This window comes from Xyrauchen texanus, chromosome 21 (assembly GCF_025860055.1).
Source record: "Xyrauchen texanus isolate HMW12.3.18 chromosome 21, RBS_HiC_50CHRs, whole genome shotgun sequence".
Lineage (NCBI taxonomy): Eukaryota > Metazoa > Chordata > Actinopteri > Cypriniformes > Catostomidae > Xyrauchen > Xyrauchen texanus.
The window spans coordinates 35,506,358-35,521,740 of NC_068296.1; the positions used below are offsets into that span (position 1 = coordinate 35,506,358).

The 15,383-nt window shown below is 40.0% G+C and overlaps 1 protein-coding gene across 2 annotated transcripts in view; it reads left to right on the forward strand.

Moving 5' to 3' along the window:
- The window catches only part of LOC127661935 (zinc finger and BTB domain-containing protein 38-like), a 31,474-nt gene that overhangs the window by 3,485 nt on the left and 12,606 nt on the right, over positions 1–15,383 (forward strand). The window contains exon 2 of one of the 2 annotated variants that reach the window (XM_052152899.1): positions 3,901–4,055. In XM_052152899.1, coding sequence (XP_052008859.1) covers positions 3,939–4,055 — 117 coding nt within the window. In that variant the 5' untranslated portion in view covers positions 3,901–3,938. Of the gene's footprint in view, positions 1–3,900; positions 4,056–9,244; positions 9,375–15,383 lie in introns of those variants that run through there. The other variant, XM_052152900.1, reaches the window with a different exon arrangement.

Below are 15,383 nucleotides of genomic sequence, written 5' to 3' on the forward strand. Positions count from 1 at the left end.
TGGATGACGAGTGAGACACACCAAAAATGGTGACTAGAGGGCATGGAGATAGACAAACATGCAGAGCCCTAGACATGAAGTCAAAAAAGGAAGCCCAGTATGAGGCCAGTTTTGGGCAGCTAAAGAATGCATGGGTGTGATCGGTGGGAGAAAAGGAGCATCTGGTACAGTAGTCCTCTGTTTCTGGAAACAATTTATGAAGTTTAGCTTTGGTAAAATGAATTCGATGAAAGACTTTTAACTGAATGAGACTCAGCCGAGCACATATAGAAGTAGAATTAATTCTAGAAAGGGCCTCAGACCATAGCTCTTCCGATAACTGGATTCGCAGCTCATTTTCCCAAGTTATCTTTAGGTAGGAGAGAGGACGTACTAGATGAAAGTAACATGTTGTAGACAGAGGATATACGACTGCCACCTGTTGGGGCTGACAATAAATTCTCAACCAGAGATTTTTCAGGTAATTGAGGGAAACTAGGAAAGTTCGTCGTAGTTGAAAATACCTGAATAAGCCTGTAGTATGCGGGTTAAATTTGGACATTAGATTGGTGAATGAAGCAAAAGAATTATCAATAAAAAGATCTGAAAAACAGGCCATCCCCCTATCTTTCCAACTTTTAAAAGTGTGATCAATAGCTGGTGGTAAAAACAGGTGATTGTTGCAAATAGGACTTAAGACAGATAGTGACTCCAACCGAAAATGTTGTCGAAATTGTTTCCAGATTTTTAAAGTTGATAACACAATAGGATTTCTAGTATAATTAGAGGGACGCAGAGACAAAGGAGCAAAGACAAGTGCAGAAAGAGAAGAAGAAAGACAAGTATCAGCTTCTAGAGTACACCAGTTGACCTCCGGCACATTACACCACAAGAAAATCTAAGAAATGTTGGCGGACCAGTAATAAAAAAGAAAATTTGGCAGAGCTAGACCTCCATCACGTTTATTTCGTTGCAGAATAGTTTTATTCACCTTAGGAATTTTACCAGCCCAAATAAATGAGGAGATGGTTTTGTCTAGGCATTTAAAAAAAAGATTTAGGTAGAAAAAGAGGGAGAGACTGGAAGAGAAATAAAAGTCGCGCCAAACATTCATTTTAATGGTCTCCACTCTCCCAACAAGAGAAAGGGGTAGGCTGCCCCACCGTTTTAAGTCTAGTTTAAGTTGATCAACCAAATTCGTAAAGTTATTCTTAAAGATAGAACTAAAAGAGTGTGAAATGTTTACACCTAAATATCGAAACCCTGAAGGACAAAAATTAAACGGTAGAGTGCTTTTAGGAATTTTTTTAGCCACGTCGTTTATGGGGAAACATTCACTTTTGGTAAAGTTTAATTTGTAACCTGAAAAAGAGCCAAAGGTGTCAGGCAAGTGCATAATCTTGTTGGCGCAGCCAACTGGATCCTGTACATACAACAACAAGTCCTCAGCATATAGAGAAACACGGTGTTCTATGCCTCCCCTATGGATCCCACGTATAGACGAAGATGATTTTAAGGCGATAGAAAGTGGCTCAATAGCTAAAGCAAAGAGCAAAGGAGACAGAGGGCAACCCTCTGATGAAACCAATACTGATGAACTATCAGTATTGGTTTTAACACTAGCAGAGGGTGCCGAATATAGAAGGTGAATCCATGAGATAATATTGTGCCCAAAGCCAAACTTTTTTAATACAGTAAATAAATAATTCCATTCTACACGGTCAAATGCTTTTTCAGCATCAAGAGAAATTATCATTTCAGAGGTCTTAGACAGAAAAGGACTAAAAAGTATATTTAGCAATGGCCGGATATTAGATGACATCTGACGTCCCTTAATAAACCCGGTCTGATCCTCAGAAATAATATCAGGAAGACATGCATCGATGTGCTTTGCCAGCACCTTTGCTAGAATTTTAATGTCAGCATTCAATAAACTAATAGGTCTATAGCTACTACATAAAGTTGGGTCTTTATTTTTTTTTTAATAAGAGAGAGATAGACGCTTGATTTAATGAGGGTGGGAGAAAACCTTGCTCAAATGACTCCTTATACATATCGAACAATAAGGGGGCTAACTGCGCTGAAAATTTCTTATAAAAGTCTAGGGGGAAGCCATCAGGCCCTGGAGCCTTGTTACACTGCATGAGACCAATGCAGGTGGTAATTTCATCCAACCTGAGAGGTACATCTAATGTCTCCTCTGTTAATGTATTAATAGTGGGTATAGTTAACTTATGTAGGAAAGACTCCATTAAGGAAGCATCAGAAGGAGGTTGAGAAGTATAAAGACTGGAGTAAAAGGAGGAAAAGACAGAGTTAATTTTTTGAGGGTCAGTAACGAGCTCATTAGAATGGTTATCATAAATCTGCGTGATATAGCGTGATGCTGACTGACGTTTAAGCTGGGAAGCAAGAAGACGACCTGCTCTATCCCCATGTTCATAATAGGTGGCTCTAGTTCTTTTAATCAAATATTCAGCTTTATTTGTTGAAAGCAAATCAAATTCAGTTTGTAACCTCAAACGTTTTAACTTAAGATCAGGTTTGGGATCGCTAGAATACTGTCCATCAATCTCTAAAATTGAACAGATAAGCTCTTGTTGCCGAGATTTTCTTGTCTTGGCTAAATGAGCACTAAAGGAAATGATTCGACCACGGATAAACGCTTTAAATGTCTCCCATAGAAGAGAAGCAGACACGGTTTCCGTTTTGTTAGTCTCAATGAAAAAGTCTATATTTTTGGATAGAAATTCGCAGAAGTCAGTTCTGGCATAAGCCCTACATCAAATTTCCAATGGGGTCGGCTCTTAAAAGCGGGCAAAAAGGAAATATCTAACACATGCGGGGCATGATCAGAAATAACAATGGCAGAGTAATCTGAGGAAATAACCGAAGAAAGCAGGGCTTTATCAAGGAAGAAATAATCAATCCGAGAGTAAACATGGTGCACACCAGAGAAGAAAGAAAATACCTTGTCAGAAGGATGAAGAAAGCGCCAGGGATCTATGCAACCTAATTGATTTGTTAGCGAAATTAGAGACCTGGACATAGCGGAAAGAGAAGAAGATTTAGTCACAGATTTATCAAGATTATTATCGATAACACAGTTAAAGTCCCTCCAAAAATAAGGTGATGAGTGTCAAGATTAGGGATTTTTGAGAAAAGCATAGACATAAAAGTGGGGTTATCCCAATTTGGGGCATATACGTTAACTAACACTACTGGAGTTTGAAAAAGAATACCACTGACGATTACAAAGCGGCCTTCAGGATCTGAAAGTACTTGCTCTGCTAAAAACATGACTCTTTTATGTATCAGAATTGCAGTACCTCTGGATTTGCTATTAAAACTGGAATGAAATACTTGACCAACCCATTGATCACCTGTACGCAAATGTGTCTCCTGGAGAAACATAATATCAGAGGACAGTGATTTTAGATGAGAAAAAACTCTGGAGCGTTTGATTTGGCCACCCATTCCACGTACATTCCATGTAATGATTCTAATATTATGTCCAACCCCTCCCCCCTTAGAATTCACAGGTGGCTTATACATAGAACTGCAAAGTAGAACATAATAATATAAATTGGGTACAAAAAAAAAAAAAAAAAACTGCTTTTTTAAGCTCAATCATGTTAGCATGTGTAAGAGACTTCATGAATTACTCTTAGATGTAAATTTTACTTTTAGGGGAAATTTCTGCATTAGGAGCTACTTTTAGCCTTAAGATTTCTAGGTGAATATGTTCAATTAAATGTTTTCATTGATCATAATATAAATAAAATGTATTTTTTTATATGCTGACGATATCATGTGTAATTCAAACAAACTGTATTCAATGAGAAAAATGCAGGCATTTTTATAGAGGGGCTCAGAATTGTGAACCCCATTGTAAATAAAAACGCATATGATACATTTCAGGTGTGAATTGGCCTGGGCCACATTCTGAGTTCTTCATTATGACCACCAGGGGACGCAGCACTGTACTTCCACATGCAGATGCACATTTGATCAAACTGACAGGGACCAGAGGAAAGACGATCTCGATTATGACGAGCAGTTTGAACAAACGGCAGGTTGGTAAAGTGATTTTCATCTTACTCAAATGTACTCTTTAAGTATTATAATTGTTAGCAGGAAATGTAAAACTGTACCTTCTTTCATGTGCTCCAGCCAGACAAAAATACTGTCGTCATATGACTAATGTGATGCTTAAATTGTCATTTTCATTTGCTTATCTTTCATGGTTTCATATTTGATCTGAATAATCCACCGCTTAGAATTTGGTTTCATGAGCATCAAAGTTTCTGTTCTGTAATCCATTATGAAACATAGCGGCCCTCTTATTAACCTAGGCTTCATCCTGATCGCCAGAGAGATTTGTCAAAGTGTTCAGTTTCTACTTTAAGCTTTGTGCCAAGTTGGCCTTTGGTGGAAGATTCATGCGATGAGCACAACTGTACCATTAGCATGGTTTTACATAACAGAGGCCTTACTTTGACAAGCCCTCTTAGCCCAGAGATGTTTGCTAGCATTTTTGATGTTCTAAGGGAGGAAGCAGAGTTGTCAGGCTACGGCCTACACATATTATTGAGTGACAAAGAACAAAAGTACCTCAGCTATGCAGCACTTGTCCACTAACTGTTGGCACAGAGCGTTCACTATTGACGCATTAATGATTGTGCTGTGGCTAGCATCGCAGAACCCATTACTCCTCATGGTTATTTAGAGGCACAACTTTGCATTGTTTAAAAATTCATTGTAACCAAAAATGCATTTAAAAATAGTTGATCTGTAAGGGAACATTCAGTCCCAAACTTTTGTGAAATGAATTGCATTTACAATAAAATCCAAAACATTGCACAATGTAGGCTAATTCACCAGACAAGCTCTGCAGCACACTAGTGTTAATTGTGTGCTTAAAAGCACAAGCATTAACAGGAAGTGCCCTTACCCGAAATAGAAATGAAACATTCACATGTATGGTCCAATTCACAAAATCACTAAACTCCTATTAACTAAGATAAATAAATGCAGTAAAAGTGTTGTTCATTGTTAGGTCATGTTAACTAATGTACTTAACTAATGTTAACAGATGGAACCTTATTGTAATTGTGTATTGAATTAATTCCCTCTTACCCTAAGAATGAAATCAACATTAATGACATGTTTTATGCCAAGGACTATGGTAGAATATTTAAAATACATGTTACAAATACAAGGGCCTTTTTTTTTTATTTCGGGGGTATTTTTGTCATATTTGGTGGAATTTTTTTGCTCCCCTTAATTTTTTACCCTGCCTGGTATATAATTTGTTTAGATATGACCATTTGGTTTAAGTAAGAATTTGAAAAATTGATATTGCAATAGATAATTTCTAACTTCGCATCAGGAAACAGAGGCGGTAAACTTGCGAGGTCAGTGAACAATCCAGACTGACGTTCTTAAATCAATGTCATCAGTTCTCTCATCAAAGGGAAAACAGCCTGGGAGCTGAACAAAGGCCAGGTCACTAGTGAATGCAGCTTTTTTTACGGCAGCTTGTCTTCATGTCATCCAGGTAATCAGCACTCAGCCCTGTTTCCAGAAATAACCACTGGTATCGGGCCATTAGGTTCACTCGCTAAACTGCGCACTCGAGGAAGCAGCCATATGCAAGGTTTAAAGAGACACGTGACCAATTTTAAAAGCAGGACTGGTACATTCACTCAGATTCATGTAGACAAGAGCTTTTTTGACTGCTTTGGCCAAGGGTTCATGAGATCAAAACAGATTCAAAATAATATATAAAAAAATAAAGCTGATGAACTTTTATTTATTTATTTAAAGCTGGGGTCCAATAACTTGAATGTGACCACTTTGAGAATCAGTTTTATATATATATATATATATATATATATATATATATATATGTGAAAAAATATATATATATTTAGTATCTTGAAAGCTTCAAAACAGTTGTGGAGGGAAATGAAGAAGAAATTTTAAAGATCTGACCTAATTTTGTTTAGAGAATATCAATCCTCATATAACAATATTGATTTTAGAGTTTATTTTTAAACTAGTGATTTTAATATTTTGTCACTATGAAAAGGATTACGTATTATGAGCTTCAAAGTGGAGACAAAAAATTATATTAGCAAATAGTTGTGTAAAATAGGAACTACTTGTGCTTATCTTAACATGCAGAAAGGCTGAAAGAAACTGACACACAGTCACACAACTTGTGTGTCATACATAATGTTTTTAAAACATTGACAATATCCTGTAGTTGTTTGAAATAAATGCTAAACAGATCAAGTCTAATAATCTTCAGTAGTAACACTTTACAATAAGGTTCCATTTGTTAAAAGTAGTTAACAACATTAGTAAACATGAACTAACAATGAACAAAACTTTTACAGCATTTATTAATCTTAATGAATGTACATTTCAGCCTATGCTAATGTACTGTTAAAATGAAAAGTTGAATACATTAACATTAGTTAATGCATTATCGACTAACAATGAACTAACAATGAACTAACAATGAACAGTTGTATTTTCATAAATTAACAAGGTCTACTTTATGTTAGTTGTCTTCAATTACTGTGTACTAACATTCAAATACATATAATACAGTGTATTTATTGTGACATGTTGTTAACATGTTCTGCAAAATCCTCAAAAGATTCACATTTGCTACTACGGAGGTTGAGGTACAGGTAGAATTAGGAGTAGGTTTAGGGTTAGAGGTAAGGTTAACAGTGTAACTACAAATGTAATTAAATGCAGGTGCTTTAAATGTAAGTACACTCACTGAGCACTTTATTAGGTACACCTGTACACCTACATATTAATATGTGCCAGTCGTGTGGCAGCAGGGCAATGCATAAAATCAGGCATATACGGGTCAGGAGCTTCAGTTAATGTTCACATCAACCATCAGCATAGAGATTTTTTTTTTTATCTCAGTGATTTCCACCGTGGCATAATTGTTGGGGCCAGACGTGCTGGTTTGAGTATTTCTGTATCTGCTGATCTCCTGGGAATTTCACGCACAACAGTCTCTAGAATTTACTCAGAATGGTGCCAAAAACAAAAAACAACCAGTGAAACACCTTGTTGATGAGAGAGGTCAACGGAGAATGGCCAGACTGGTTCGAGCTGACAGAAAGGCTACAGTAACGCAGATAACCCCTCTGTTCAATTGTAGTGACCAGAATAACATCTCAGAATGCACAACACATCAAACATTGAGGCCGGATGGGTTACAACAGCAGAAGACCACATCAGGCACTTTTTTAAGATCATAGTGTTCCTAATAAACTGCTCAGTTAGTGTACATAATAACTATATTGAATCAAATGCTGAAGGACATAGTAGTTAAAGACACGTAATATAAAGTGTTAACATTTACCAAGATTAATAAATGTTATAGTAATATATTGGTAATTGTTAGTACAGGATACCTAATGCATTAAGTATTGTTAACAAATAGAACCTTAATGTAAAGTGTAACCTATTCCTTTTCGGCCCATAACTGTAAAATTAAAAGGCTTTAAACATTACATTTACAAATAACCCATTAAATCCCAAGAATTTGCAAAAACATACAAAAACAACAATTTAATAGAAGTATCGCATCAGTTATATTTATTGCAAAATATAGTGATTTTCTGTAGGTGTTTTCTGTTGGTGTCTTTTGTACACACTCTTTAGCACAGGATTTTATTTCAATATCATATCCCCTAAAATTTCAATAAGGTACATAGAAATATTCACATATGTTAATATAAGTGGGATAAAAGATGTGAAAAGCAGAGAAAGAATGAACAATTTAGAAATAAGAGAACATAAACATTAAGGCAAAAAATAATCAAGATTAAAAAGAGAGAAATGAAACTATGAAATTCAGAAAAAAGTATTAACAGAACAAATAACAAAAAAAGGATAGATAGCTCCAAGTATTTATGTGCAGCCATCACCCTAAATAACGTCATACCCATTTTGGGTTGTGAAATATAATAACCTGCAGTCAGAATGTGAATAAGCTCCTCCCCCTTTTCCCTTCCTTCCATTCTCTCCCTCCCCACTTGCTCCCGTCTCCCCTCTTGCGCTCTCTGCAGAACAGCCGCATCCTTTTGCATCAATCAGCAGCCATGTTGATGGTGAACCCTCAGTCCTCCTCCACATTTCCTCTCCCTCCTGAGCTTTCGTTTTCTCTCCAGCGCTATTTCGCGTCATCTCTCTTTCTACTCAATGTCTTTTCCTCCCTAAAACCCTCTCTACCATTTCAACATGTTCTCTTCTCCTTCTTTCATCCACACCTCCCTCTTTCTGTCATCCTCTCAAGTCACCATTTCCTTTTCTGCTTGCTCATGTGCTCCTCTTTCTGTCTGATAGCATGAGATCGAGACTGTTGTTGGAGCTGGCTGTGCGGTTTCTCTCCCTTTCTCTCTTTTTTCTCCCACACATGCACACCCACCCACCACCACAAACATGCACGCATAAAGATGTCACTGCAGTGGTAACAGTACATCTTAGCCATAAGAGCAAGCAGCCACACTCAGATCTGCGTAAACATGAACCAAACCTGAGATCAGCCGTTTCCATGAGTAATGGACAAAGAGCATGAGGTGGACATGGGACAGACGTGTATTATGTGCATGTTTGGCTGTGAATTGAAATTCTGCGTGATCTGAGCACCCAGACAGATATTATTTATTCTACATGATGGAAAATGTCAAAACCTGTTTTTATTTAGACGCTGGTGGTTTGCGTTGTTGCAAATGCATCACACCATATGCGGATGCTTTTGTGTGTTCCGCATGCTATTCTAATGTTAGCGTGCTGATCCACTTTCCCTGCAATCTCTCTTTCCCGCTGTTCTTTTGCAGTGGTTAATGAAGTTGCAGTTCCGTGCTAGCACACCGCATCTCTTTTTCCACAGCTAGTAATGCACAGACAGCAGTCAAGCTGCACTGTCCTACTATTTATAAACTCCACAGTGAGCGGCGAGACTCTGGTGGCCATCTAGCAAGTGCTTCGGAACCAATGAGACCTATAGCACCTTGGAGCAGACTGATGCCCCCTGCCACCTCTGGACTGGGCGTCTCACACAGAGAGGGCAATGGAACTAGGGTGATCGAAAGAGAGAGAGAGAGAGAGAGAGAGAGAGAGAGAGAGTGAGAGAGAGAGAGAGAGAGAGAGAGAGAGCGAGCTGGATAGACTAATAGGAGAGGCTGTGATCGCAGCATTGTGCAGCAAGTGACCAGTTGAATAAAAAAAAAGCTGTAACAATTCGCCTGCAAACGAAACATCTTTTTCAGTGGATTGCAGGAACTGTAGAGGAAAGCGAGATGTTTTCTGCTCTCCGTCCATTGAAGCGCTTTCTCTGATTAACTGAAATAAAGGTATGTTCAGCATGCTTTTGCCTCCAGTTTCAAACAGACACAGTCGAGCGGATTTTTGCAGGGCAGCGCATGAAGACTGATGTGGTTTTATCTGTAATAATGAAAGATAATGTTTTCACTCTTTGTTTGACTGGACATTTAGTACTCGTAAGCAGTTGTTTCTTTCGTTTTGTTAGAAGAATGGTGGGGGATTTTTATTTTTCCGCTGTTTCGCTCACCATGTTGCATCCGGTATGCAAAGAGATGTTTGAACCAGGGCGTGGCAGGTAGATACATCCATGGGCAACATACGTGATTTAACACTTGTGTTAAATTAAAACGGATAACAATGTTAAGTTAGAACAGAAAATAAACAGGCAAAATAACAAATGGCGTTCCTACTTTTTGAAGGGGCCCTTCAACTCCGTCCCATCTGGCTTCTTTGGGTAGGGGCTGTAATTTTGACTGCTTAATACTCCACAAAACACATATAAAGTATGCACACACCAATACAGATAACAGCGATCCCTGATCGCTCCAGCTAAATGTTACCTGGGCTTTGCACCATAGCTCAATACATAATATCCATTTTTCTCTGGACAGAAAAACATGACTGCCTGCTCAGTCGCCATGCATTCAAATCCCAATAAGTGCTGCGCCACAGCATATTACCGTGACAACGGAGGCCTGTTAGATAGGGAACAGGCGGATGTTCTCCCAGTGATCATGAGAGGTCTGCCTCTCCCGCTTAGCGCAAGCACACCCAAACAATGCAGATTAAAATAGATTCTTAGCTGGACGTATGAATCTAGCATGTATTTTCATCCAAACTCTTTCCAGTTGTTTTGTTTAAAATCAGAATAAAGGTTCTGGCTATGCAGTAATGCTGTCTCATACTGTTTTTGCAATGATCAGAGGCAGATTATATGTGGTGGATGTCTTCTGTGTGGTTGTGTTGTTTCCTTTCACATTATGAGTAACATCAGGGCGATCACAGAACAGCCTGAGAAAACATTCCTCTGAACTAGTTTGTTATGTTGCTGTCTGTTCACACACCGAGCATGCTGCAGACACTACCTTGCTTTATCTGTTATTTTAAAGATTAATTCATCTATATCCTCATCTATACTCTAAAATTAAGTCCAAATGTGATCGAACACTGTCTAATACAACGTTCACTGTCGGCCATTTTACTTAAATGCCATGATGGCTTTCGTTGTGGTTTTAAAATGGCTGCTCTGTTCAAAGAAACAAACCTTTCAGCAGAAGCATGCAAAGCTTTACATACCGCCCAAACTCATCAGTGCATTAGTGAAATTTTGTTTTATTATTATTCTGCAATAAGCGGTATTAATTGCAGTGCACAACCAATGTACTACAAATGATCTCCAGCTAACCTTGCTGGGGAAAAAAAGCTAGCCTAAGCTGGTTTGCTGGACGTAGCTGGTCTCCAAGTCTGTGATTTTGGTTTGCTGCCAAACCAGCAAACCACCAGCAAACCAGCTTAGCTGGTTTATGATGTTTTTTCTCAGCAGTTAACTGATCTGCTTACAACTGTCTAGAACACACAAATCTGTACCCTGCTGAAAAAATACAGGTTGGTTTATGCTGGTTTAGTGCTGGACTAAATGTTGACCAGCATAGCCATGTTGTTTACCAGCAAAAATGCTGGGCAGCCAAGGGTCTTTTTGCAGACGCTAGGCTATACTTTTCAACATATGGTATGAAAAGAGAGGGATATTTGGCAACTAAATAAGTCATTTTAAATCTAAATGTTTCGCTTTAGGAGCCTTGATAATGAATAAAATAACATTACAATCACCTATTTAAGTAGAATGCGGTTTGGACATCACCATCACACAAACAGAAGGGCAAGAAAAGAGCAAGAAAGAGAGAAAGATATGCAAATGAGAAAGAAAGAAAGAAAGCCTTTGACATGTTCCTCTGTTTGCAATGGTAGGTTAGTGTAAGGCCTCATGGGGTGCACTCAAACTAGAAATAGATTGTGAAGAGCAGAAATAGGTCAGTTTGCAAGGATGGATTTCAAGAGGGTTAACTGGACAAAACTTGTCCAAACATTAATGGTGAATGGTATATTCACACTCTAGTTTTGTAAAAGTGTTTCTCAACCATCAGGGAATTTCAGTCGCACATACTAAGAACAAAAGAGAGATCTATTCTTTGTTCCTTTACTCATTGTGCTGGTACTTAAATCAGTCAGCACAAAACGAATGAGTCACTGGGTCGATGAAAGATAACAAATTTGAAAGAACAATTTTTAAAATTCAAAACGCAAGCATATGTTGGTATGTTGTGTATGCATTACTAGTTTACATGAATAACATAAAACTAAATAAAAAAAATTGTGTTTTTTTTCCTCATAAGCACTTGTGTGTATATATAGCCTCTCTGCGTTGTCTTGTCTTCTAATGCAGCTGGTAACCTCCTGCATCAGAGTTATGACTTCATAATTACAATGTGCAGTGTATTCAGGTCTGCTGTCATTAACAATTTTAGGAAGCAGGTGGCCAAAAAATAAATAAGATAGAGTATACTGTTATTTTCATTTCAAAATAAAATATCTCAAAGCTATCTTGTGTGACAGAGGCCATAATGAAATGAGGTAATAATATGCATAATCAAGTCAAGTGGTTTTTATTGTCGTTTCAACCATATACAGTTAGTACAGTACACAGCAAAACGAGACAACGTTCCTCCAGGACCATGGTGCTACATAAAAACAACCAAGGACCAACACAGGACCACATGAGACAACACAACGAAATAAAATACCTATATAAACTACCTATATATACCTATATAAAGTGCACGTGCAAACATGTGCAAAAAGTACAGGACAGTACAACAAATTACTGACAATGAACAGGACAATAGACAGTGCAGCGCCGACCAGTACTCAGTAGTGCAAAAAGATGACAGTTTCTAAAAATGTAAACATAACATACTATGAGATAGTGTTCTATGCACATAGCAGTTATTGAGGTAGCAGACAGTTATAAAGTGACAGTAATTAAAGTGCAACTCAGGACACGTGTGTGTCAAACCAGTCTCTGAGTATTGAGGAGTCTGATGGCTTGGGGAAGAAGCTGTTACACAGTCTGGCCGTGAGGGCCCGAATGCTTCGGTACCTCTTGCCAGACGGGAGGAGGGTAAAGAGTTTGTGTGAGGGGTGTGTGGGGTCAGTCCACAATGCTGGTTGCTTTGTGGATACAGTGTTTTTTGTAAATGTCTTTGATGGAGGGAAGAGAGACCCCAATGATCTTCTCAGCTGTCCTCACTATCCTCTGCAGGGCTTTGCGGTCCGAAACGGTGCAAGTCCCAAACCAGGCAGTGATGCAGCTGCTCAGGATGCTCTCAATAGTCCCTCTATAGAATGTAGTGAGGATGGGGGTTGGGAGATGTGCTTTCCTCAGCCTTCGAAGAAAGTAGAGATGCTGCTGGGCTTTCTTTGTGATAGAGCTGGTGTTGAGGGACCAGGTGAGGTTCTCCGCCAAGTGAACACCAAGGAATTTGGTGCTTTTGATGATCTCCACAGAGGAGCCGTCGATGTTCAGCGGAGTGTGTTCACCTTGTGCTCTCCTAAAGTCAACAACCATCTCTTTTGTTTTGTCGACATTCAGGACAGGTTGTTGGCTCTACACCAGTTCGTCATCCGCTGCACCTCCTCTCTGTATGCTGACTCGTCGTTCTTGCTGATGAGACCCACCACGGTCATGGCATCGGCGAACTTGATGATGTGATTCGAGCTGTGCATTGTTGCACAGTCGTGAGTCAGCAGAGTGAACAGCAGTGGACTGAGCACACAGCCCTGGGGGGCCCCAGTACTCAGTGTGGTGGTGGTGGAGATGCTGTTCCCGATCCGGACTGACTGAGGTCTCCCAGTCAGGAAGTCCAGGATCCAGTTGCAGAGCGAGGTGTCCAGGCCCAGCAGGTTCAGCTTTCCAATCAGGTGCTGGGGAATGATTGTGTTGAATGCTGAGCTGAAATCTATGAACAGCATTCGAACGTATGAGTCCTTATTGTCTAGGTGGGTGAGGGCCAGATGGAGGGTTGTGGTGATGGCATCGTCCGTTGAACGGTTTGAACGATACGCAAACTGCAGTGGGTCTAGTGAGGGGGCAGCTGGGTCTTAATCTGCCTCATGACGAGCCTCTCGAAGCACTTCATGATGATGGGTGTAAGTGCGACGGGACGGTAGTCATTGAGGCAGGACACTGAAGACTTCTTTGGCATGGGGATGATGGTGGTGGCCTTGAAGCACGTTGGAACGACGGCGTTGCTCAGAGAGATGTTGAAGATGTCGGTAAGAACATCTGCTAGCTGGTCTGCACATCCTCTGAGCACTCTGCCAGGAATGTTGTCTGGTCCAGCAGCCTTCCGTGGGTTGACTCTACGTAGAGTTTTCCTCACATCTGCCGTGGTAAGACAGAGCACCTGGTGCGTTGGGAGGAGGGGTGGACTTCCTCGCCATCACGTCGTTCTGCACTTCAAACCGAGCGTAGAAGTCGTTCAGCGCATCTGGAAGGGAGGCATCTTTGTCACAGGCAACTGATGTTGTCCTGTAGTTGGTGATGGCCTGGATGCCCTGCCAAATGCGCCGCGTGTCACCGCTGTCCTGGAAGTGACTGTGGATTCTCTGGGCGTGTGCGCGCTTTGCCTCTCTGATTGCCCGTGACAGTTTGGCCCTAGCTGTTCTTAGGGCTGCCTTATCGCCTGCTCTGAAGGCGGAGTCTATATTATAATATATATAATACTGTATTTAATTTTGAAAACAAAGAGATTAACACTTTATACAATGTATTTAAATGTGTATTTTCAGCAAGTTAACCAAACGTGCATTGACGTCACCTAAGAGCCATGCTATCAAAGCACAGCAGACTCACTGACCCACTATCGGGCCAAATGAGGGCGTGCTAGTGCGTGCCAGGGCCAGTTGCGTTCCCACTGTCACGTCTGGGGCTTCATCTTGCCTCCTCTGGGCTTCCTTGTGGCCAACGGCAATGCCAAATTTGAAGTTGAAGAGAGTCAGGAAAGAGGTTTCAGCAACAAGTTACTAATTCCCCAATTTTTCATACCTAGCTACCAGCTTACTTCAACAGATCAATGTAGAATGGAGAGTCATCAGTACTGGCCTGATGTTGGGAATGCAGATTTATTTTAGTCTCGTGGCCCAAGGAAATTGGTCCTGACCAGTTGATAGCCCTGGCTTGCACTGGCCCAATGGTGGAAAAGCGCCTACTGAAATACTAAAGATTGTCCAATCAGTTACCTCAGTCAAAGTTCCTGCCATTGTTCTTTTCCTGGCCCCAATATGTTCCATTGATTCTGCCATCTTTGTTTCTATTAGGGTAAGGGTTAGTTGGTTAGTTAGTGTTTGGCCTGAAGTCAAGCCCATATCAGGGCCTTGGACCAGGTTAGTGACCATGTTCAGATTGATCACACTGTGAGTTCAGCAATAGTAGGATGTCAAGTCAAGTCAAGTCAAGTGGTTTTTATTGTCGTTTCAACCATATACAGTTAGTACAGTACACAGCAAAACAAGACAACGTTCCTCCAGGACCATGGTGCTACATAAAAACAACAAAGGACCAACATAGGACCACATGAGACTACACAACGAAATAAAATACCTATATAAACTACCTAGATATACCTATATAAAGTGCACGTGCAAACATGTGCAAAAAGTACAGGACAGTACAACAAATTACTGACAATGAACAGGACAATAGACAGTGCAGCGCCGACCAGTAGTAGTGCAAAAAGATGACAGTTTCTAAAAATGTAAACATAACATACTATGAGATAGTGTTCTATGCACATAGCAGTTATTGAGGTAGCAGACAGTTATAAAGTGACAGTAATTAAAGTGCAACTCAGGACACGGGTGTGTCAAACCAGTCTCTGAGTATTGAGGAGTCTGATGGCTTGGGGGAAGAAGCTGTTACACAGTCTGGCCGTGAGGGCCCGAATGCTTCGGTACCTCTTGCCAGACGGGAGGAGGGTAAA